Consider the following 24,452-nt stretch of genomic DNA (forward strand, 5'->3'; position numbering starts at 1 on the left):
CTGTGTAAATTCACCTCAAATTCTAAATAAATATTGAACTTCATTAGTGTGATATATCTGCTTAAGTGTTTAGGGATAAAAAAGACAAATGTTTGCAACTAATTTTGAAATAATCAAATACTAAGCTGAGTTTTTGGGTGAACAGAGGGGTAGATAGGTAGGTACGTAAGAGCAAACACCGTAGAGTGTTAGCGGGAGAACCGAGGTGGTGGGCCTACGGGCATTCCCTGTCTAAGTAGTTCAGCTGCCCTGTATTTTTGAGACTTTATAATGTTGGGGGGGGAAAGATGTTGCAAACTTAAATGCACTCAGGGGTCAGCCAGATGGGGGAAAGAAGAGGGGAGTGGGCCAGGCACCTCATGCTCTGTCAGTCCCTGAGCCCTGTCACTCCTTGCTACGCGAGAAGGTGGCCCTAGTCCTGCCAGCTCTTACAACTTTTTATTTCAAGAAAACTCGGTAATGTAGATACTGATGTGAATTTCCTGGTTTTCGAATGTTGGCGACTGAATCAAATTCTTTGAAATACACTGGGCGAGGGATCAGGGAAGGTGAGTGAGGGACCACCATGGGAAGGAGAGGTCTGTGGGCAATCTTGGCTCACGGGCGGCCATTTGCAATCTGGGCGGAGGAGAATTTTAAGGCCATCCTATTACGTAAATGACAATTGGCAGAGGAAGGACAATGGAGGGGAGGTCGCATGAGCATCGGAGGGCGGGACCGCGGACCCTGTAGGCACTTGTTCTCTCTGAATGGCTTCCTGAATGTCCGCATGGGTTCCTTTCAGTTAAAGTTATGAAACAGCGTGACCCCAAGAGAGCAGGCAGCTTAGTGAGAATTTAAGATGCGTGTCTGGCACAAAGGGGATCTTGGTACAAACCTGTGACCCATCTTGTTGTTCTAGACCCTATTTCCTGAACTTCTGTCCTTCTCATGCCACCTTTATGTGATTCCCGCCATGTCTACAAGTCATGCCTGTCAGCATTTATTGATCTGGTTTTTGACAGTCCGCTCTCTGCTCCTTTTTTTAAACTTTAATTTTAAGGCACCTGGGTGGCTAAGATGGTCAAACATCTGCCTTTGGCTCAGATGGTCGAACATCTGCCTTCGGCTCAGGTCATGACCCCACAGTCCTGGGGTCAAGCCCCACATTGGGTTCCTTGCTCAGCGGGGAGTCTGTTTCTCTCTCTCCCTCTCTGCCCCTTTCCTCCCCAGTCATTCTCTCTCTCTCTCAAATAAATAAATAGTATCTTTTTTTTAAAAAGGCAGGGGGAATACTTTGTCAGTATGTATTTCTGGGCTGTGTGATAGAATTAGATTGTGTGCCCCCAGTAGTAACTACCCCATGGTTTGGGAAATAGTGTTCTCATGACTTGTCACCAACTTACTTGATAACCTTATAAGAAAGAAAGAAAATGAGTTTTCAGTGTGAGCCATAGAACCTGGCTCTGTGTGATCATGTGGCCCCGGGGTTAAGGCCGTGGGCTCTGGGGGCAACCAGCCAGGCTCGAGCTCTTTGAGCCTCTGTTTTTTCATCTGAGAGCTGGGGATGGATAACATAGCGTCAGGAACAGTGCCTGGTACAGAGCAAGTACTCTACCATCGACCGCTGCTGTTACTGTTTTGTATTTGCTTCAGGAAATTTCCTGTGGACCACAGACATGGCGGCCTGCGTGAAGGAGCTCGTTTTCCATCTCCTGGCGGAGCTGCTGCGCACGGTACACACCCTGGAGCAGAGGAAGCACCCTGTTGGCCTGTCCTCCTCCATCGCCCTCCAGCTGAACCCCTGTCTGGCCATGCTGATGGCTTTGCAGTCGGAGCTCCATAAGCTGTACGACGAGGAGACCCAGAGCTGGGTCCCGGGCAGTGCGTGTGGAGGCTCGGCGGCAGCAGCCATGGACCAGGGCAGGTTCTCCACGTACTTCCACGCGCTCATGGAAGGCTGCCTGGCGGTGGCCGAAGTGACCCTGCCCACCAACATGAGTGTCACAGCCAGCGGGGTGACCTCTACGACCGCCCCGAATCTCAGCGACTCCTCCTCCTCCTCGTCCTCCTCCCCGGGACAGACACCGCAGAGCCCCAGCCTCCTGTCAAAGAGGAAAAAGGTCAAGATGAAGCGGGAAAAGGCCTCCTCCTCCGGGAAGCGCCAGTCGTCCCGTTCAGTGGAATCAGACCCTGCCGTGCTCAGCATCGGGGGCAGCAAGCCGGAGGACATGCTGTGGTTTCATCGAGCCCTCACCCTGCTCATCATTCTCCGACACCTCACCAGGAAGGACCCACAGGGGCTGGGGGTAACAAGCGACGCCATCGCCGACGCCTGCCAGGCACTGGTTGGCCCCACGGCCCACAGCCGCTTGCTGGTGATCTCTGGAATCCCCACCCACCTGGACGAGGGCATCGTCAGAGGTGCTATCCGCAAGGCCTGCAATGCCCATGGCGGGGTCTTCAAGGATGAGATCTACATCCCCCTGCAGGACGAAGACCCCAAGAAGCCGAAGGACAAGGCCGAGGGTGCTGACGGCAAAGCCGAGCCGGAGAAGACCCTCAGCTTCCCCAGCGCGGACAGTTTGGAGGTCAGCACGTCCAGCAGCCTGACCCCTGCCATGAGCATCAGCGCGTCTGCCTCCACCAGTCAGGCCTCCATCTGCAGCTCCCAGGGGATCTCGCAGACCGTCAGTGACCTCTCTGTGGATCCACTCCCGTCGGGCGTCGAGCCGCCTGTCCCTCCCGGCGTACTGGAGCCCCACGTGGTGTCCAGCCAGGAGAGCCTAGACATCTCCCTGTGCAGCACTGGCAGCCTGGGCAGCCTGGGGAGCCTGGGGGAGCCGCTGGACAACGCAGAGACGGCCTCTGTGTCGGACATGGGCTCCATGTACACGGTCACGTCGCTGGACAACCAGCCCCTCGCGGCGCGCCCCATCAAAGGCTTCGCGGTCGTGGAGGTAACGGCCCTCACGCCTTGGCAACCACTAAAGTCAGAAGCAGAGCGGCTGGGATCCCCCCAAGCCCCTCTCACCCTTCCAGCATGATTTCCCAGGGATTAACTGACAGGTGGCATTGGGGCACGTAGGGAGCTCCCTGAGGCAGCTCTTGGAAGCTACCATGATTTATCATATTGATTATCTGTGACTGAGGTCACATCTCTGACAAGAGTGGTGCCAAGTCTGATGTCATGAAGTAAATGCAGGTCGTTGCTGAGTATGGGAGGGAGGCAGAGGGGTACGAGGGGCCTGACCTTTCCTGGGGGACGGGCTTTATCAAGTGCATTCCAGCTCAGGCCTGCCGGTATATTTGAGTGGCCCCGGGTTGTTTTAAGTGTTGCCATCGGCAGGAGCAGTCTTCACTGATCCTTGCGAGGACAGACTTGCCATTCTGCTCCCAGTGGTTCTGAGTTTCCAGACCACGTTTCCACTTCAAGATCCCCTCTGTTGCTTGGGCCTCCTTGTTTAGGAATCCTGCCTCCTGTGTCTTTACCCCTGTGTAAGGGGAGTCATGCTCAGAGTAAAACTGTCCTCCTGCTATTGGATGCGGTGAGGAAGGCACTAGAAGGGAATATGTGTGTATCGCTTTGCTCTCCCAGGGAGCTCTGGCAGGAGAGTTCCAGAAGCCGGTGATTGGTTTCTTCCCCAGAATCATTTCTCTTAATCTCTGCACCTTCTTCCCGGGGGTTTCTCAGAGCTGAGCATGGACCCTAGCTCCCTGGGCATCGGAGTAAAGCCACAGACCCGGTCAGGGTTTAGCAACAGCTGAGATGTTCCCCATCAGGTTACTGCTGTTGGCGTGTGGCAGAGACGCTCCCGAGGAGCGCGGCTCGCAGTAACCCGGCCGCACTCACAGCACTTAAGACTGGGAGGGGATTTGAGGACAGAGCGGGAGGGGGAACAAGGTCATTCCCCTTCTCCAATCCTGATCCTTTGCTTTGTTCACACAGATAAGATCCCGAGCCAAAATTGAGAAAATTCGAGCAAGTTTGTTTAACAATAATGACTTGATCGGTTTGTCAAGTTTGGATGGCGAAGACGAACTGATGGAGATGTCCACGGAGGAGATCCTCACCGTGTCCGTGGTCAATCAGAGTCTGTTTGATACACAGGGAAGCCCAGGCTTGGAAGATTACTTCAATGACAAGTCAATTAAAGGTGGGTTATGGATTTTTTACTTGTGACTAATAGACTTTTTGCGAACACTTTCAAATTTACAGAAAAAAATGAGCAAAGTCTTCTGCTCTCTCTGTACCTAGTGTGCCCTATCTTTAACATCTTACCGAGGAAAGAGCTTTGGGGGCCACCCTGGGGGCTAGAGACTTGGGAAATGATGCAGGGGCCTTGGGGAGACGGACAGACGTTCTTTGCTTGGCTCACGGAAGCTGTCAGAGCCGTGAGGGCCGTGAGGGCACCCTTGCCTCCAGCCTGCCACGCTCCAGCCTGCGGAGACCACCAGGAAGGGCCGTTACTATGTGACTGACGAATCACTAAATTCTACCCCTGAAACTAATAATATACTGTATGTTAACTAAATTGAATTTAAATTTTTAAAAAAATTTTTAAGTGGGCTTGCATTCAAGTCCCATTTTGCTTTTTGTCTAGCCAGACTTTGCTTTGTTCAAGTTTGAGTTCAGGTGTGTTTACTTTGTTCTTTCCTGTGGAGCTGGAACATACCAAGTACATTGCTGGAAATCATTTGGTCATATGCCCAAGGGCAGTAAATGCCTCCATTTTTACGCTAATTCTTAGGGAAGAAACAATTCCATCTCCTTTTCACCAAGTCCCACTTTGTCATTCTGACAACTTTTTGTGGGTGGACCCTATCTGGTGTCCCCACTTCTTTTGTACGATGTGCAGCGTTCATCCAGGGCGCAGCCCTGAGGCTCCACTGAGCAGAAGCAAGCAGCAGACTCCTGCCTGAAGCCAGCAGCTTGCCCCAAGCCCCGCTCCAGAAACAGCAGTTTTTCTTCTTCTTTCTATGATTATACTCCTTTGTGTGGTCATTTTTATTTTGTACTAGTGTTGCTCAAAATGTTTAATCCATGTCCTTTTTTATAATTCTTTAATATTGTTTGAAATTTCATGATAGAACTGTAGAATTTGTTTCCTGTTCTAGGAGAACAAAAATGTAATACCGAATATGAGTTTTGTTGTTGGCTTCAAATTTTTATCCCCAAGTTGTAAAATTTTTGAAATGTTCGCTCAGGGCTAGTACCAGGGTGAGATAAGTGAGGCCTTGGGCACAAAATGTAATGGGCTCCAAAAATCTCAGTAAGCTAGATAAATAATATATATGTGTGTGTGTGTGTGTATATATATGTCTTTTTAGGACTTGTAAAATTTATCTGAGAGATAACATGAACAGGGTGAGGGCCAGAGAGAGAAGCAGGCCCATCTGAGCAAGGAGACTGATATGGGACTTGATCCCAGGACCCTGGGATCATGACCTGAGCCAAAGGCAGAGGCTTAACCCACTGAGCCACCCAGGCGCCCCTGAAATATGTATCTTGATCATGGAGTTTTGGGGGGATCTTGCCCCTGAGGGGACTGCCTGGCTCTCCTCACCCTGGTGTTGGTCCCAATCCCTTATTAGTGTGCATTTGGCCCACAGTGCTCTGTGGCCAATGTGGGGATGACTAGTGTAAGGTCTGAGGCATTTTTCTGCCTTAACTCATGGTTTGCCAGCCTTTTCATACTTCAAATCTGAATTTGGACCGAGTTCCTGATCCGGTTATAGTCAAACCTTCCACATAAGGTACTCGGTCTTTTGGTAACATTAGCGCCACACGCGTTTTGCTAGAGACTAAGTTGTGGTTCTTCTGAGTCAGCTCTTAAGGCTTGGCCACCTCTTCTGCGCCCCTGACCCCTCACCCTCAGTCTGGAGGCCCATGAGGCTTCTGATCTCCTGTTCCTACAGCCAGGCCTGCCCTGGGGGCGGCTGTGGTGTGTCAGAGGGAGAGGCCGGCTGTGGGGCGGGGGGCGGGAAGGAGAAGGGAGTGAGGAGCGAGTCCATGCAGCCCCCAGCCTGGGCCCCCGGCCACAAGAAGTGTGCAGATGGGGTCCTGACGGGCCGCTGGGGCCCACCTTCCAGAGCACTTATTTGGGCACAGAAAGAAATTGTTTTTCCTGTGCTCAAAGACAGTTTTCTACCTGCTCATTGTGCCAGTCTTGAACCATCCTCTCTAATAATAATGCAAAACTTGCTTGATACCTTGGGCTTTGCACTAACAGTACCTGTAGGCTCCGTATCCTGTCGTTCCTTCGGGAACTGCCCATCACGAATGTGTTAAGGTAAGTTAAACTGCCGTGGTCAGTAGCTGTAAGAGAACAGTGGCTCAGGCCCCGTGGAAGTGTGTTTCTCGCGCGTGGACGAGCCCAGGGCGAGGGCTGGGGTCTGCCATCCCCTAGGCTGGCCATTTCCGTGCAGCCAGTGTATGAAGTGAGCTCAGAGAGCAGACTGGCCCAGGAGGGGCTCACATCCCACGTCACGGCAAGAAGGCTGGGTGCGCGGCTGGGGGTGGTGCGCCCAGAAGGGGGAAACCAGGTTTGGGTGCAGAGCTCTCCGTCACCACTAAACGTTTATTACCTACGTGCAAAAAATGAGTTGTTTAGGAGACACAGACCGCTGCGAGGAAGGGTGCTGACGTGGCCCGTTCACAGCAGAATTGTTTTGTCCTCTCCCCACTTGGAACAGGCGAGAAGCTGGTACCGGGTGCCAGAGAGGTGCTCACGGAGATATTTAAGAGCTGTGCCCATTCCGAGCAGATGCTGAGCCTGACGCCAGCGAAGCCCATCAAAGTGTCAGACATTTATCTCAGCAAAGAGCAGATCAACTCCCAAACACCAGGCAACCTCCTCCACCTCTTCTTCACCAACGTCCGGCCTCCCAAAAAGGTGCTGGAGGACCAGCTCACCCAGGTACCACCCCCCTGCCCGCCACGCTGCTGCTGGGCCTCGGGGGCGCCTTCGGGCGATCCTGAGGACCCCTCTCTGCCCCTGGGGCCCCGCAGATCCTGAGGAAGTACGGAGTGCCAAAACCCAAGTTCGACAAGAGCAAGTACAGCAAAGGCGGGAAGGAGCAGCACCCCGTGAAGGTGGTGAGCACCAAGCGGCCCATCACCAAGCCGCCCGCCAAGGACAAGGCCGTGCTCAACAGCGTCAGGTGCGCCGCCCGGGAGCTCCACGCACAGGGCGGGCGGGGCACCCGGGCCGCTGCCTCCGCGGCTTCCTGCGAGGCTCTCCGCACCTCTGGGGGACCCCTTGGCTGTGCTTTGCAGCTCCATCGTATGGGTCCCCAGCTTCGTGCACTGAAAGAGCGTTTTCGTATCCACAAGTGAAGTCAAGTCAGGACCGCACAGGCAGACAAAAGCAGACCAGTGTGAAGTCATTACCATCCAGAATGTACAGAATTGTTCAAAAAAAATTCTTCTTTTAACCACACAAATAATGCATAGTTATTATAGAAAAATTACAAAATGCATATTGAAAAAAACTGCATTTTTTTCCCCACACACCACTTACATCCCACACACTGCTTATACCCCACACACCACTAACAACAGTTAAGCGCGTAACCTTCTGTGGATGCATATGTATTATGTTCTTACGTTTTACGTGGCTAAGGGGCGCCTGCGTGGCCCAGGCGGTGACGCATCCAACTCCGGGTTTCAGCTCGAGTCATGATCTCAGGGTCGTGCGATCAAGCCCTGAGTCGGGCTCCACACCAGGTGTGCATCCTGCTTGAGATTCTCTCTCTCCCTCTCCCTGCCCCTACGCTCCACCCTCTTGCTCACTCTCAAAAAAATAAATGAGAAATGGCTGAAAAAGTACAAAAATCAAGAGTATATGCAGCAAAAAGCCATTCCTCTTCCCTTCATCCTCAAGCCTCCCTGCCCTCTCTGTGTTACTTCCTGAGCCTTCCAGAACTCTCCCATGTACACACAGACAGATGGGCATGTGCGCACATGTCCCCACACGTCCCCGTACCACACAGTGCCTGCACCCTGCCGTTTCCAGTTACTGCTCATCTGGGAGGTGATTCCATATCTGCACAAAAGAACATACTCACTCCTTTTTTTTTTTTTTTTAAGATTTTATTTATTTATTTGAGAGAGACACAGAGCACGAGTGGGGACAAGGGGCAGAAGGGGAAAGACAAGCAGACTCCCTGCTGAGCAGGGAGCCAGAGGCAGGTCTCGAACCCAGGACTCCGAGACCATGACCCATGCTGTAGTCACATGCTGGACCAACTGAGCCACCCAGGCGACTCTCTCTCTCTGTCTTTTAATAGCTCTGTAATATTTCATGTGTGGATATGCATACATATTTAATAGAATTTTCTATAGACCTAGGCAAATGACTCAAGAACTCAAAATTGGAACTTAGATAGAAAAGTATTACCTGGCAGGAGTCTCTAGAGGAATTGTTTGAGGGATCAGGGATCTGCTAATTAGTCATACATAAATCATGCTTCTGTATCTATATAGTGCAATAGAGTTTTCTGTGATGGAAATCTGTGCGGTTTCCCTGTCTGGCTGCTGAATGTAGTTGCCACTAGCCACATGTGGCTACTGAGCCCTTGAAACATGGCCAGTGCAGTCAAGGAACTGAGTTTGCAATTTTGTTTTAATTTAAACATATAGCTACAATCTGGCTAGTGGCTGGTTCTTAGTGCAGCTCTGAAGGATATAGAAGGGATGAAAAGCATCTCTTTAAGGTCTTTTGCAGTTAAAGCATCAGTTTGTCCTCCTGATGTGCTCAGTGAACTTGGTAAGGACAGAGCTGACCTTGCGCCCAGCCCTGTGGGAACTGGTGGCCATGGTTGGGGGAGTCTGGCCTACCGCGTGTGTGAGGCTCTGTGCATCGTCTGTCAGGATATGGTATGAACGCAGGAATTCTGACTGCAGTGCTCTGGTCTACAGCAGGACTGCCTTAAGTGAGAAAAAGCCAACTGTGAAGCCCAAGTCCCCAGAAAAGAGCAAGCCAGATGAGAAGGACCCGGAGAAGTCACCCACCAAAAAACAAGAAGGTGAATGAGCAGCTTGGGCCTGCGACTGGTGGGCCCCTAGGACCAGCCTCCAGGCTTTTGCCTGATTGACTGGGCTCCCTTGGGGTTTGGGTTAGACTGGGCCTCGATGCCGTCTTTGACCATGAATTTATGGAAGTCAGCATAGCAGTTCCCAAAATACCACGCACGCAAGGTGAAGAGTAGAAAGTAAAGATCTGGAAATCCGTTTAGAAATTTGCTTCTAGAAGGCACTTACCTGGGCATTAGAACTTGAGCCTCATAAAGGCTCAAGCAGAGCTAGAGAAGTCAGGCTGTGGCTCGCTGACCCCGGGAGGTCGGGCTGTGCTGGGTCTCGGGCAGTGGGTGGAGGCGGCCATGACAGACCTTGGAGGGCCGGGAGGTGGGACGCGGGTGGATTGGGCCGTGCCAGAAACGCCACCAGAGCATGGCTTGAGGCCGCTGCTGTGGGAGGTTCTTCCAAACTCCTAACTCTCTCAATCCTTCTCCATCAGTCCCTGAGGAGAAGTATCTCACCTTGGAAGGATTTCACAAGTTTGTTATTGACCGAGCCAAGCAAGACATCCGTAGTGTCTGGAGGGCGATTTTATCCTGTGGTTATGACCTTCACTTTGAGAGGTAAGAAGTTGTCTCTCAGCCCAGTTGCTACCTTGCGTAAAAATTGTTCTTGGCCACCAGAGGCGTCCCCTCAAACATCCTTTCTGGGAGCCATTCCGCCTGCTGTTCTGATGCCTCCTGAGCTGCTGGTTTCTCGTGATTCTCCAAGTGGGTTTCAGAACGCGTTTGGAAACCACCTCTGTTCTGAACAACAGATTCGTCTTCCGACAGTTCTGGAGGTCAAGGTGTCAGCAGGGTTGGCTTCTCCTGAGGCCTGTCATTGGCTTGCAGACAGTCACGTCCCTGCTGCCGCCCTGCTTCCGAGGGGGGCGCCAGTCTGCTGGTCTGGGCCTGGCCCTGAGGACCTCCTTTAACTCAGTTACCTCTTCAAAGGCCCCATCTCCTAACACAGTCACACACTGGGATTTAGGGCTTCAACACAGGAATGGGGGTGGGGGGTGGACACACTTCAGTCCCTAATGGGGACGATTTCTTATTCCGAAGACTCTTTGTTCCTCGGAGTCCCACTTTGTCTCCACGTCCCCGTCGCCCGCTCTCCCTCTCTTCCAGGGAGGAGCTCGCCAGGTCCCCGGGGGCCAAACAAGAATGGTTTCCCCTCTCCAGCTGTAAGGCGGTCCCAGGCCAGCCCAGTGCTTACGACCCACGAGAAACCTCCCTGCCCTCACTCGGGCGCTCACCCCCAGTGCGCAGCAAGAGGGCGGGTGGCGGGGACGGAACGGTGGCCGGGAGCACGCGGTTTCTACATCCGCGCTCAGGTTCAGAGGTGCTTCGCTGCTGGGCACCATCATTTCGTACCTCACGGAAGGCTCAGAGTCCATCTGCAGACCAGTTTTCTGATTTATTTTACAAGCCAATAAGAGATGACCTTGGGGCTTTTGAAAGTAGATTCACCCGTTTTGGACTAGAAGGTGCATTCGAAGTGGGAAGGTGGCAGGTTGACCTGCGAGCGAATTCCCAGGTGACACGTTTGTTACAGCTCGAGGGCTCGTTCGTGGGCGCTGCGGGGCCATGCCGGCCCTGACACCTCCTTCCCACACCTGGCCTGAGGGCAGCCAGTGGCATCTGCTGCCCTCAGCCAGCCTGGCGGGGGCTGTGGGGGACCCCCTTCTGGAGGCAGCTGTCTCTCAGCCCTCTCTCAGCCTGTCTCTCAGGGGCTCGGCCCCTGGCCCCGGATGGGCCCTCCTGGCAGGGGGGGGTGTGTGTGTGTGGCATGTGGCCCGGGGAGGCGCCGAGGGCCCGGGAGCCAGAGGCGCCCATGCACCAGCAGCCTGCCCGCCTCTGCAGGGCCCACGGCTTCCTGGGGTTGGAAAGGCCGCGCACACGCCCCGCACACCCCGAGCCTCACACGCAGGCTCGGAGGAGCTCTCCCGTGGTCCTGCGCCCACGGGCATCCCGTTGGAAATCTCAGGCAGTGTGTCTCCTGACAGTTTCAGGGGGTGGGTTTTTTCCATACTTAGAAGTGGGTGCACACAAGACATCTTTTTTTTTTTTCCTGTTTCCCCATCCCCCTGGGGCCAGCGTAGCAGGTGATGTGGGAGCGGTAGTGCTGCCCTCCTGGCCCCCTGTGCGCGCGCCCTGCCTACTGGCCAAGGGGCCAAGCTACGGTGAGGTCGGCCGGTGCTCCTCGCCGCCCTGGGCCATGGGCCTTGCAGGCACCCTCAGCTGGCTGGGGGAGGGGAGGGCAGGGGTGGGGGGAGGGGGGCGTACTGCTGCAAGCTGCCTTTTGTAGGTGAGGAACGGGGCCTCACAAAGCAGCCGTCTTGGTGGCCTGGTCACCGGGTGGCCTAGATTTCAGCCCAGGGACTCCAGAGCCCCGTTCTTACCCCTCCGCCCTTGGTCCAGGCGCAGGAGAGAGGCCTGCAGGGGTGCGTGCGGCCGGGGTCTGGGATGGTGGTGCTGGTCCTGGCCTGCAGCCCGTGTGCTCCCTCCTCCAGGGGTGCCTCCCCTCACACGGAGATGCCAGCTGCGAGGCGAGGCTCTGTGCCAGTGGTCCTCTGGGAGCGGGGACGTGGCCCCCGGCCCACCTTGCCCTTCTCGCCCGGCCCCAGGTGTGCCTGCATCGACGTCCGACACGCGCACAAGGCCTCCAGGAAGTGGACCCTGGAGATGGACGTGGCGCTGGTGCAGTACGTCAACCGGCTGTGCCGTCACCTGGCCATCACGCCCGCGCGGCTCCACCCCCACGAGGTGTACCTGGACCCCGCAGATGCCGCAGACCCCAGAGTGGCCTGTCTCTTGAGTATGTGGGCTCTGACAGAATTGCCATAGGGGACCGTCCCCCTGCGCTGCCTGGGGGCATCCCCGACAACAGCACCAGGGGTTTGGAGGGACTAGGTGGGCTCCTTGCAGCCATCGAACAAGTCCCTCGGATCACCTGCTGTGAGCCATGGGGGCAGAGGAGAGGGAGAGACGGAAGCTGTGTCCGAAGCTGCATGAGATGCCCGGCGGGTGTCGGGAGGGAGCGGGGATCAGCTGTCCGTTATCCTTCATCACGAGAGAGCAACATCTTTGTGAAAAGCTAGGAAGGTGCCTGCACACGTAGGTGCACGTGCAAGAACAGACGTTCTCCGTAAATCCGTCCCTGGGAGGTCACCCTTGTTACAGCATGTTGGCACGTGACACTCGGGCTTATTTTCTGTGCCTGTGCGCGTGGGTACCACGGGCGGCTTGGGAGTCTGCCCGCCCTTGCTCGGCTACATGTCCTGGGCCTTTGCTCTTTGGTCTTCTGGATACTTCGAAGGTAAGCCTGGGCCAGAAGTGATCCTGCTGTCCATCTCTGACAGCTGGAGACAGATGTGAGCACCAGTGAGACAGTGTGCCAGTGTCTGTGTCCTGTTCTTGACATCTGATGTCACTTTGGGGGAAGCTGATGAAAGGTACACAGGACTGTGTACTATTTTTGCAGCTTCCTAGAAGTCTGTTTCAAATTTGAAATTAAAAATAGCATCGACCACAGCCCTGAAGATAGGCCAAGGCGGCCCTGGAATTCCCTAAGAGCCGGAGCCTCCCCCTCTGCTTCTGCTTGGCCTGGGCTCAGGCAGACCAGGGGCCACTCACACACAGCATCTGTGGGTCCCGGGGATAAAATCTCCCATGGGGATCCTCCTGGTCCCCCCTGAAATGTCCTGCCCCCGGTGCTGTGGCCCCCCCCCACACCCCAGGGACAGAGGCCACCTGAGTTTGTTCGCAGCCCAGGAGCCTGGGCCTGACCGCCCTCATGCCCTGCAGACGTGCCCATCGAGAGCCTGCGCCTGCGCTTCGCTCTGCTGCAGTCCCTGAACACCACGCTGGAGACCTTCTTCCTGCCGCTGGTGGAGCTGCGCCCGACGCCCATGTACGCGCACAGCATCGCCGCCCTGCTGAAGGAGGCCAAAGGTCAGCGCCTGCGCACCCCCCCATGTCCCCCACCCGACAGTCCGCGGCTGGGAGGCGCCCCCTTACCTGGGCCGCGCAGGGTCCCCACGAACAGCACTTCCAGCCGAGAGCGGTTACTTCAGTTGCGCCCTAAAAAATTAAATTTTCTTAAGTTTCCAGGGGCGCCTGGCTGGCTCAGTCGGAAGAGCGTGTGACTCTCGATCTCGGGGTCATGAGTTCGAGCCCCGCATTGGATTCCATTATTTAAAAACAAAACAAAACAAAATAGAAGGCTCTGATTCACTGTCCCCTACATTCCAGAGATGATCATCGTTAACAGCGCGCTGAGTACCTGTCCTTCCAGACTTTTCTGTTCACATACAAATAGACACACGTGTTTGTTTGTTTGTTTTATTTTGTTTTAATTTAAAAATGGGTATCCTAGCATATGTTCTGTTCTGCACCTTCACCTTCTGGGTTTTTACTTTTTGCCATTTCAGAAAATGCTACAGCAAACCTCCTCATACTTTATGTTTTTCTGCCAGGGAGGTGTTTCCTGGGCATGACAGAGTCCGGGGTTCATATATTACCATTGAGCCAGATACTAACAAATTACCCCCCCCCCCCGAAAGTCAGGGTCGTGGTACGTGAGTGCCCCATTCAGGGGCCTGGAGGGCATCCCAGGAGAGACTGGCCCAGTGGGGGGCAGGGCGTGCAGCGTGTCCTCTGCCAGGCCTCAGAGGTGACAGGGAAGGAAAGCAGCCCCGTCTGAGCCTCTCTCCCACATTCTTCCCTTCAGGGCTGATCTTTTATGACACGAAGGTGACTGTCATGAATCGGGTGCTGAACGCCACCGTGCAGAGGACAGCTGACCATGCAGCTCCCGAGATCACTTTGGACCCACTGGAAATCGTGGGAGGTAAGACAAGCTGTGCAGAGCAGAAAATGCAAAAAGGTCATGACTGAACAAATGATGCAATTGATTTCTTGCATCTAGAAGCCTCTAGACGAAGGGAGTGCACACATTCATCCGGCTGCTTCTGTCCTCCCAAGTGTCCCAGCGGGTGGCTTCCACCTTCAGGGTCCCCTTTTGAGCCTGCGTGCTGGACAGCAAGAGGAAGGGGAGAGGCAGGAGGAGCTCTCCGCTTCCCGGAGCCTCGCCTCCCCTTCCCATCTCACTGGAGAACTGCCGGGGAGGGTGGGAGTGGAGACATTCTGATTGGCCATGGACTTGTTAGAGTTGAGGTTCCCGCATTGAATAAGAGGGGGGAACGGCTCCTGGGGTGGTAGCCACAGTCTATAAACACACACATAGAGAAGAGTATAGACAGGGGATCCCTCCCCTGGGGGCGGAGGGGAGGCTGGGAGCCATGGGCCTGCGGCATGGAAGACTTTCCAAGAGCAGAGAGAAGGCAGCGTGGCTGAGCCAGGGGCGGGGAGAGGGCTGAGAAGCGGGCAGAGGCCTGGCGAGTCATCTGTCCCGGGGAGGGAGAGCAGAAGCTGGTGCCGGGAGGGTTTTACTGCTTTCTGTCTCTTTCCAGGGGAGATCAGAGCCTCCGAAAACTCCTACTTCTGCCAGGCTGCCCGGCAGCTGGCCTCTGTGTCGTCCTCGCAGCTTTGTGTCAAGCTGGCCAGCGGCGGCGACCCCACCTATGCCTTCAACATCCGCTTCACTGGGGAGGAGGTCCACGGCACCAGTGAGTGCAGCACCCCCCCCCCCCGGGCTCTGGGCCGCGGGTGCGGGTGGAGGCCATATGGGGGCTGTGAACGTTTCTAGGGTTATCTTTAGCCTCGTCTGCCCCAAATCGCCCCCCCTTAGCAAGACTGAAAAAGCCAGGTCGTCGGTAGCCTGCTGTGCAGAAGCCAGGACTGCCCCCGGCCTGGGCGGGAGCCGGCGCTTGCCAGGGACTTCAGCCCCACGGCCCCGGTCAGCGCCGTCCGTGCGGATGGGCTTCGTCCCCCAGGAAGTGCCCCCGGCGGTGGGGTGGGCTGGGTCAGAGCTTGTGTGTGTCCCATGAGAGACCGGTGCTAGGGACAGCGCGGAGGCCCAGCAGCTCAGAAAATGCTCCCTCGTGCTGCTTTCAGCCATCCTAAGTCATTCAGGAAGTGTTGCCCACTCGGGGTGAGAGGAGAGACCCGGTGCTGCAGCCGGACGCAGCGGGAGGGCCGGGCCGCTGGGGCAGCTGTATCTCCCACTGCCACTGGCATCCCGGGACCCCGCTCCGGCGGAGCCTCGGGCCAGGTCCTCTCAGAAAGCTCCTCCTGGCTGAGCGCGCCGAGAGTGCCGGGCCCCCTCCACACCTGAGCCTCCGCCTAGCAGGGGAAGCGCGCGACAGACCGACCTTGTCCCGCGGGACCGACAGCCGCCTCCCCCAGGCCAGGCAGCCGGCTGCGGCTCAGCCCAGCTCTGTCCCGCTCCACAGCCCAGCCCTTGGTGGTTTCCGCAGGCGGAAGTGTCCTGCTTCCCCGTGGAAGCTGAGTGAGGACATCCGTCCCCGAGCAGGTCCTCTGCACAACTCCAACCAAGCACTGTGTACGCGCAGCTGTCCTCAGAGCTTCTGAACTTAGGGCCCTGATGGGGGATGCGCAGGGGAGAGGAGACTCAGCCACAGGGAGACGTTAGCCAGAAAGCCGAAGGCACGTCTGGAATGACAGCAGCAGGGGACAGTTAGTGGCCCTTTGCCCCCTACAAGCGCTCGTGCCATCGGTCTGTGCAGTTAGACACTCACTGGCCTGGGCAGGGGGCAGTGCTGAGTAGCACAGGCGGCCCCGCTCTCGGTACGACCCGGAGCAACGGGTGTGAATCAGACGAGCCAGATGAGTGGGACTTTGCAGCCGTGGGGGCGGCCCCTGTGGGGCTCTGCCTCGGGGCTCCTGGAAGCCTCGAAGCCAGCCCCCGCCGTCGGTTCGATTATTGTCCCCATTTAATGGATCGGGTCACCGGGAAGTGATTCCCTGGGGGTCACCCAGCTAGTAAGTGGCACAGTGGGACTTGACCCCCAGTCTCTCCGCCCTCGGACGAGTCTTCTGTCCCCTCCACCGTAGCTGCATTCCGGGTGGCGAACGAGCTGAGGTCCAGGTGGGCACAGGGGCCGCAGGCAGGTGGGCTGCCGGGGTCCCGGTGCTGATGGGTCTCCGTGTGTCCCGCAGGCGGCTCTTTCCGGCACTTCCTGTGGCAGGTGTGTAAAGAGCTGCAGAGTTCCTCACTGTCCCTCCTGCTGCTGTGCCCCAGCTCAGCTGTCAACAAGAACAAGGTAGGACGCCGAGGCGTGGGCAGCGGCGGGGCGCGGCTTGGGGCCCTGGGCGGGTGTCCTCCTCCAGCCCTTCCCAGTCCGCCGCCCTGACCCTGCGGAGACTCCCTGCTGCTAGCCGCGGGCGCCTGCTCCAGGGAGGGGTAAAGGTGCCCATCGGTCACTTCATCTGCGCCTCTGTCTCCAGGGCAAGTACATCCTGACCCCCAGCCCCATCACCTACGGGGAGGAGCAGCTGCTGCACTTCCTGGGCCAGTTGCTGGGAATTGCGATTCGGGCAGATGTCCCTCTTCCCCTGGACCTCCTGCCTTCCTTCTGGAAGACCCTGGTGGGTGAGCCCCTGGACCCTGACCAAGACCTACAGGAAGCAGACATACTCACCTACAATTATGTCAAGAAATTCGAGAGTGTAAGTGAATAGTCCATGCTGGGGACAGCAGAGCTCTGGGGCGGTGTCCCCCGGGCTCCTTGCTGCCTCCATGGCCTGCCGTCCCCTGGTCCTCCGTGCCACGGGAGCCCACGCGCCCACCTGAAGACCGACTGGGATCTCCCAAACAGGAGGGAAGGCGAGCCGCGTCTGGCAGGCTTACTTCATGGCGGCAGAAGCCCCTCTGGCTTCTCTTCCTATCGGATAGCAGCAGAGTAGGGGTGACCGATGTGCCCTGACGGCCTCCCAAAGACATAGCGTTGAAGGGTTCCCGGCCACTGACCGAGCAGGGGTGGCGGGGGGCGGGGGTCTCCTACAAGCAGACCCACTTTCACTTTTAAGAGCTTGGTTTTGGGGCCTCAGAGCTCAGGAGATTGGCTCTTCTGGATCACCTGCCATCAAGCAGGGAAGGGGAAGGGGTTGGGACCGCAGCTCTCCTCCTTGTGCCTTGAGACACAGACAGCGCGAGCACAGCCCAGCGCCCTGGAGGCGGCGTGGTCAGTGCTCGGCTGCGGCTGGGCCCCCGGGAGCCGTTCACATCTGGCCACTGGTTCGCAGTTGCGGAGGCCGGCCGGGGGCCAGGCTCTGGGCTCTCACCCCAGCCACGGGAGCGACCGGGCTGCTCTTCCGGCATGTGAGGCCCTGTTCCGGAGGGCTGTGTGCACGCGTCCTCGGGACGAGGCCAGGAGGGAGGGAGGCTCAGAGAGGAGAGCTGGTGGGGAGCAGAGCCACCAGGGGACCTCCATGTCCAGCTGCAACACCCCCTCAAGTTAGAGACCGAGTGTAGAGGTGCCTCTGCCCCAGCCCTCCCCCTTGAGGCCCACTGCCTGTGTCGCAGGGGAGCAGCGGTGGCGAGGCCTGGCTGCGGCTGCTTGAGTGGGAGCCTCAACCTCTGAGGGGCTTCGGTGCCAGGCTCTCCACTGTCCTCTCCTCGGCCACCACTTGAGGGCAGCAGCACAAGGGAGCACCGAAGCCGGGATCCTGGATTCGTGCTTGGTTTCCCAGCAGAAACAGGGAGGACAGGGAATTGCCTAAAGGGTCAAAGCAGGGCGACCCCCACGGGCTGGGGATTTAGGAGTCCCTGCCGGGCACTGCTTTGAGAAGTTCCCCCAGGGCTGTGTGTAGCAGCAAGGGCCTGGGGCAGGCAGAGGGTAGAAGACAGCATCCAGGACAGTCCAGGCAAGGCTTCTTTCTGAAGGGGTGGGGCAAAGCCTCAGAGGGTGTCGGGATAGGACTATGCCAAGGTTGGGGCACATGAACCAGGAAGAAATATTCTGAACTTCTGGTGCTTGTACCTGCAGCCTTCACCAACCCAGACTTAGGGGTTTGTTCTCCTCTGGGCCAGATCCTGTCATCTCCTCAGTAGGCCGGCATGCACATCAGTGTCTTTTGGACCCTAATTTTGTTTTTTTTAATGATCTGCTTTTGAAACTGAATATGGATATAGATTTGGCTTCAGGCAAGGCTGAATCCGGGTGTTCAAATGCTCTCCTCAATAATTGGTTTCAAGATGGTCCCCTTTAGTATGAGATGTACCATCTTACAGTTGTGTCCACACCAGGGAAAGGGCTGCTGCTCCCAAACGGTAACAGAAAAAGCCCTGCAGTTGGGGTCTCACCAGCCAGAATTCTGCCACATACCCAGCCCTGAACTCAGGGCAGCTCTGGGCAGGCCTGTGCTCTGTGTACCTTCATAATGGTCAAGGGCAGCCCCCATCCAAACGGTGCCTGCTGCTTGCCCAACTGGAGATTGGGGTTCCGTCTTCCAGGGGGATCTTGGGAGCGGGTCAGGCAGTTAGCCCCGGTCTGCCTCTGCCCTCCAGATCAACGATGAGACCGAGCTCGAGGCCCTGTGTGCCGAGATCGCCTCCCAGCACCTGGCCACCGAGAGCCCTGAGGGTCCCAACAAGCCATGCTGCAGGTTCACCTACCTGACCATGACGGGCGAGGAGGTGGAGCTGTGCAGCCGCGGCCGGCACATCCCTGTGGCGTGAGTGTTGTGCCTGCACAGGGGACCGGCCAGTCAGGCTGATAGGGTGTCGCGGCAGTGTCTGGACTTGGGTGGCCTGGGCTGGGCCGGGGACAGACGGATCTCACCCGTGGGAGGAGTGTGAGGCAGGACGTTGAGTGTCAGCAAAGACAGAATGTGTTCAGCAGAAGGACTTTTTATTAAGAAAACCCCAGCTGTGAGGTGGGTGACACCCAGAGGCAGGAGAGGGGCCGCCAGGACGGGGACTTCTCGGTAACTGGGCCTAAGGCCCCTCCTGCTGGGACCTTGACTGGGGGCGTGTGGACCCCAGCCTAGGAGCAGCCCCACGGGCCGCCTCGGCGTTCTCCGTCACCTGGGTCCCCCTCGCACCTGCAGGTGGGAGAACAAGGACATCTACGCGGCGGCCATCCGGAGCCTGCGGCTGCGGGAGCTGCAGAACGCCGAGTGCGTGACGGCCGTGAGGGCGGGCCTGGGCGCCATCATCCCCCTGCAGCTGCTCACCACGCTCAGCCCGCTGGAGATGGAGCTGCGCACCTGCGGCCTCCCGTACATCAACCTCGAGTTCCTCAAGGTCGGTGGCCTGGGGCCGGGCTACGCGGGCAGGCGGTGTCAGCGGGGGCCTGTCCTGGTACTTCCGTGTGCCAGCACTCCGGCCCCACGCCACGCGCGCCCCCTCACAGCCGAGTTAGCCGAAGCTGGCTTGTGGCGGTGCGTGGCAGGGTCCGCTTCGTACCCAGATCGCTGGCCTCCAGGCCCCCCGTCTGGGGCCACATCCCGGGTGAAGACCGTTCTGCTGAGCCCCCTCCGTTCCCCAGCTTGGCCTGCTGTCGCCCCAGCCAGCTTCCCTCAGGCTGGGCCCCGGCATCCCAGGGTTGCTTCTTGCCAGCTGCGAAACCTTGCCCGTGACGTCACGTCCAGTGGGAACGGTGACAGGCCCCGCCCAGTGTGGCCGTGGGGTAATCCAGGTCGCGCCTCTGCTGCTAGGCCTGAGGCACAGTCTGCAGTCCCACACACAGGCACTGGGACAGTACCTTCCAAGTCTTTGTCATTGTCACGATCCCCATGGCCCGCGGCCATTGTGTCCCTGCCGCACCCGTCTGGTCTAGGGAGGTAGTGGGCTAGCAGCGGCCTGGCTCTGCTCACGTCTCGGGGGGCCTTTCTTCCCCAGGCCCACACCATGTACCAGGTGGGGCTGATGGAGACGGACCAGCACATCGAGTTCTTCTGGGGGGCCCTGGAGATGTTCGCCCAGGAGGAGCTGTGCAAGTTCATCAAGTTCGCCTGCAACCAGGAGCGCATCCCGTTCACCTGCCCCTGCAAAGACGGGGGCCCTGACACGGCCCATGTGCCCCCATACCCCATGAAGATCGCCCCCCCAGATGGCACAGCAGGTACCACCCGCCCCTCATCGTGTTCCAAGTCGGGACGCACAGGCCCTTCCCTCAGCTGGGAGCTGGGGCTGCTGGGCCCTGCGGGAGGGAGGGAGAGCAACGGACAGTTAAACCCAGTTGTAAACAAGTGGGGCGGTGTCATGTGCCTCCCAAACTTTTCCTCAGCCAAGAGGCCATAGAGGCCCAAGGTTGACGTATTTTCTGATATTTTAAAAAGTTAAAAATCCAAATTTTAAATGTAGAAAAATAAAACCCTCTGCCGGGCAAACGAACAGCTCTAACCAGGTTCCCTCACAGGTCAGCACTTTGGTGCCTGTGCTATATGAGAGTTGTGTCTGCTGTTTTCTCCTCCAGAATCTTCTTTTGCCCCACACCAACCCCCTCCTCCTGATGGGCCTTGGGGTTGGCTTAGAGCTGCCCAAACAAGCAAACCTGGAAGCAGAGAGGCCGATGGGGCTCCCTGGAACCATAGCGTAGCCTCCTGACACTGGCCTGGTGGGGTTTCTTTCGCAGGTTCCCCAGACTCTCGCTACATCCGAGTGGAGACCTGCATGTTCATGATCAAACTTCCCCAGTACTCCTCTCTGGAAATCATGCTGGAGAAACTTCGTTGTGCCATTCACTACCGTGAAGACCCCCTAAGTGGCTGAGGGGAGGGAGCCCCAGAGTGAGGCCGTCACCGAGGCACCGCTCCGCCGGCTTGGGAAGCCTGCCACTGAGGGCGCGTCCCTCCAGGCCCTGCGTGAGGAGTTGGCGACATTTTGCTTTTCTGAACTTTTGTCCACATTCCAGGGCTTCCTGGAAGACTTAACCTTTTGTATTTGTATGTTTCGTGATGGGTTGGTTCTTTTACTACCTGTTTGTGGTATGTTTGTAGGGTAGTTTAGTTCCCAGGCAGCCCGTGTCTCATTTGATCTTCTTGGACATTGTCTTTCATGGCCACCGGATTCTGATGCCATAAGGCCCCAGTTAGTTCCACATCATGGAACCACCCAGCAGGAAGCTGGTGGTGAGGTCCCAAGGCCACACGGAGCATCCCGTACTCTCCGCAGAGCATCTTCACAAACAGGTCTGTGGCCTGGCCCCTCCTGCCTTGAGCTGGAGTTGATCCTGGATGCAGCTCCCCCAGGCCTCCTTCCCTCTTGAAATGGCTGGGCCAGTTACCCAAATGTGGGAGACACACAGGGAGCTTTCTGTGTTAATCTTCCAGCTTTGGAACCTTGTTCACGGTCTGGGTTTTTCTGAGGAAAAGCCCCCTACTGGTTCCTCCATCCCTTCCCACCCAGATGAGCCTCCGCACTCTCTCCTGTGGGCCCCTAGTCTGCCAGTTTTCCACTGAGTGTTCTCAGAAGACCAAAGGGTTCATCCCTGACCTTCGTTCACAGCCAGGGGTGTCGCAGCTCCGGGAGTTGAGGAGGACACCCAGAGGAGGAACAGGGCTCGAGTGGGGGCCTTTTTCTGAGCTCGAACAGGAAAGCACATGTCTCAAGCCTAACCCCCTTTTGTACTCAGAAACAGCCCTTCCTCACCGCAGTGCTGGACTGGGCCACACACCCGTTTTGAAAAGAGCTGACTGACTGACTGAGGTGCTCTGCTCCATTCAGGGTCTACTTCAGTGACTAAGACCTTCCCAGGACCACTGTGGGGTCCTCCTGCCCACTCTGGCCAGGCCCATCCCGTACCCCTCCCTTGCCACCCCATGTGAGCGTGTGTGCCCGGGCTGAGCCGCTCCAGGCTCACCCACTGCCCCAGTGCATTTGTGCCCCACACAGGTCTTTGTCCGATGGTACTTTGTTCAAGAGCAGCATATGCCATCTTGTTGGACACTGTCATTTTGGGCCTTGCCAGTTCTCATGGAATTGCATCACTGTATTTATTGTATAATATTGTGAATACTGAAAGTTCCGAGTGCGTGCGGACTAGAAGGCTCTGGAGTGTGAGTGCTGGGGAGAGAGAGCTGTGTTTTTCCTTTCTCTGCTGTGGCCCTGGCCTGTCGGAAGGATGTATGGATTTTAGAGTCAGAGCCATTAGCGTCCATCTCCTCCCTCTTATTCTTAGGAAATGCATTAAGGACCATTATAGAAATGATTCCCCAACCTAAGGAAAAGCTAAAACCGGATTAATCGTTCCGGCTGCATCGGTTACATTTGATGCAGGAGCAGTCCTGTCTGGAGGTAAGCGCCCGCAAGCAGTTCTCTCTGCTTGAAAGGAAGAGGGTTGGCCGCTGCCTCCTGGCGGCGAGAGCCCCGTGGACTGGGGGTCACACCAGGATGTAGTCCTGACAAGGATCCTCTTACTTCTGCTAACGAAAGAGCCTCTGGATTATTAGAAGTAATTCTTCCTCTCTGTATTTTTACATTCTTGGTCCCTTCCAATCCTTCCTATCCCTCGAATGGACTCAGAATTGTCAGCTACCTCCCCAAGGGGGGTTTGGGAAGCTGCTTTTGGCCCATCACTTGATACGATGACAGCTGTGAGTAAGATGTCTGCTGCTAACATGACTGCTTCTCCCAGAGAGCACATTGAGAGGTCCAGACCGATTCAAACCTTGGCCCTAAAAAAACCGTGTGCTGTAAAGTTACTTGATGTATATTTATTATAATTATTTATGGTTGCATTTAACAAAGTTTTCATTCAATTTGATGCTATTTACACCACTGCTGTGTAAAGGAAGCTCACTACAGGAAAAAAGTCGCACCAATAAATAACCTTCATCTAATTTTGATTTACCTGAAGAGTTGTGTGATCATCTACTCACTGAAAAGATTCAAAGGCTGACAGGCTCAGATGGCTCTGATACCTAAGTGCTGTCCAGTCGTTAGGAATCTGGTCTCTGTACCTGACGGGCTTCTTCGTCATGCTTATCAACTACCTTTTCTTCCCATTCAACTCCTTGAGGCTGGTTTTCAGATAGAAAGCATGATAGAAGGAATGGAAATCCAAGGTCAAAGCTAAACCAACCTGTGCATGTTCTGCCCCTACTCATAGTGGAGCTTGTCTATACTCTCATGCCAGTGTAAGATTTTTCCTCAAGGAGATCATTGCACTGGAAGAGTCTAGGCCACTCTTAGACCACATATCCTCCCCTGGGAGCCAGCAGTGGATTTCGAACTCCTGTACGAAAGGGAAAGGCAGAGAAGATAAAGACCTAGTGCTGCTTTCCTAAGATCAATGGTTCTGCCCTCTTCTAGCACAGTTCCCCCTTGCCACCCTGCAAGGGAACCCTGTGGTCTGCATTCAGGAGAATCCAACCAGTCTCCCTGACCTGCTTATCACATCCTCCTGCTCCATGGGAGTCCTCGCAGACACACTTAATTCTTCTTCTGACCCTATCTTTCTTATCCTTAATAAGTGCTTTTAGTGGAAGTATCCCACCTATGTCTTCATTACAGGAAGAGCAAAAGTCCTCTTGGTGAGGAACAAGCAACTTTCCTCCTCCTGTCTGTTGCCTCAGGGTGCTAGAAACAGCAAAAGCAACCACTCATGGCGAAGAGAAGACTTCTGTTGGGTGTGAGAAGCTGGGGAGTGAGGTGCCTCAGCTAAACATCCCTCGCTGAGCACAGCAACGATTCTCCTGCTCTCCAGAATGGCTGAGGACATCTTTTTAAAGAGTTGCTTCTTAAAAAACAAGTGTATTCAAAATTACACTATCCAATAATAGACATTCATCCTCATTCGTCATCAGAGAGATGCATATTAAAATCATGACAAAATCTATACAGCTACCACCAAACCCCCATGGTTGGGGGAGGATGTGGAACCAACCACACACTGATGTGGGGAACATTAAGCTCCAACTACTTTGGAAAACTGGTACTCTCCACTGCACATCCCACGCCTCGTGTAAATCCAACAGAATACATACGCCTCACCAAAAGCCATGTGTAAGAATGCTCCCAGCAACAGTAACAGTGCTAGCTCTAGAAGGAATGCTCTAGGAGGACAGCAAACTGCTGCTACATGCAACCACGTGGAGGAGCTGAACACCGTGATCAGCAGAAGAAATCAAGCATAAAAAAGTACTTACTGGTATGAGTTCATTTAAATAATACTAAAAATAGTGAAAAATAATTGACTTATCTTAACATAAAATATCAAAATAGTAGTGATCTTGGGTCCCAGAGGATAGGGACTGGTAGTAGGAGGGGTGTTCTGGGCTCGCTCTCTGCCTACTTGCAATCTGTCAGATAAAATCTTAAAAAAAAAAAAAAAAAGAAGAATAAAGTTGAGGAACTTTCCCATAAAGTTGGGCAAAAAGATTATGAAAGAAAAAAGGGATCAGTCTAAGAGTGCCAATATCCAACTATCATTGGAATTCTGCAGAGAGAACAGAGAAATTACCAAATACCCAAAAAATAAAACTCTGAAAAGCAAGAGGTCACAAGTTTCCAAAATGCTCATTAAGTGTGCAGCTCT

The 24,452-nt window shown here is 55.6% G+C and overlaps 1 protein-coding gene across 3 annotated transcripts in view; it reads left to right on the forward strand.

The window, feature by feature from the left end:
• The window catches only part of HECTD4 (HECT domain E3 ubiquitin protein ligase 4), a 177,505-nt gene extending 154,736 nt beyond the window's left edge, over positions 1-22,769 (forward strand). For all 3 annotated transcript variants that reach the window (XM_080821201.1, XM_080821202.1, XM_080821203.1), the window contains exons 61-76: positions 1,636-2,939; positions 3,929-4,136; positions 6,676-6,899; positions 6,992-7,143; positions 8,903-9,009; positions 9,501-9,624; positions 11,673-11,863; positions 12,853-12,999; positions 13,778-13,897; positions 14,520-14,675; positions 16,129-16,232; positions 16,417-16,638; positions 18,479-18,645; positions 19,021-19,216; positions 19,814-20,036; positions 20,550-22,769. In XM_080821201.1, the coding sequence (XP_080677327.1) occupies positions 1,636-2,939; positions 3,929-4,136; positions 6,676-6,899; positions 6,992-7,143; positions 8,903-9,009; positions 9,501-9,624; positions 11,673-11,863; positions 12,853-12,999; positions 13,778-13,897; positions 14,520-14,675; positions 16,129-16,232; positions 16,417-16,638; positions 18,479-18,645; positions 19,021-19,216; positions 19,814-20,036; positions 20,550-20,686 (3,782 nt within the window). In that variant the 3' untranslated portion in view covers positions 20,687-22,769. The remainder of the gene's footprint in view (positions 1-1,635; positions 2,940-3,928; positions 4,137-6,675; positions 6,900-6,991; positions 7,144-8,902; positions 9,010-9,500; positions 9,625-11,672; positions 11,864-12,852; positions 13,000-13,777; positions 13,898-14,519; positions 14,676-16,128; positions 16,233-16,416; positions 16,639-18,478; positions 18,646-19,020; positions 19,217-19,813; positions 20,037-20,549) is intronic.
• Positions 22,770-24,452: the final 1,683 nt, after the last annotated feature.

This window comes from Martes martes, assembly GCF_963455335.1.
Source record: "Martes martes genome assembly, chromosome: 13".
Lineage (NCBI taxonomy): Eukaryota > Metazoa > Chordata > Mammalia > Carnivora > Mustelidae > Martes > Martes martes.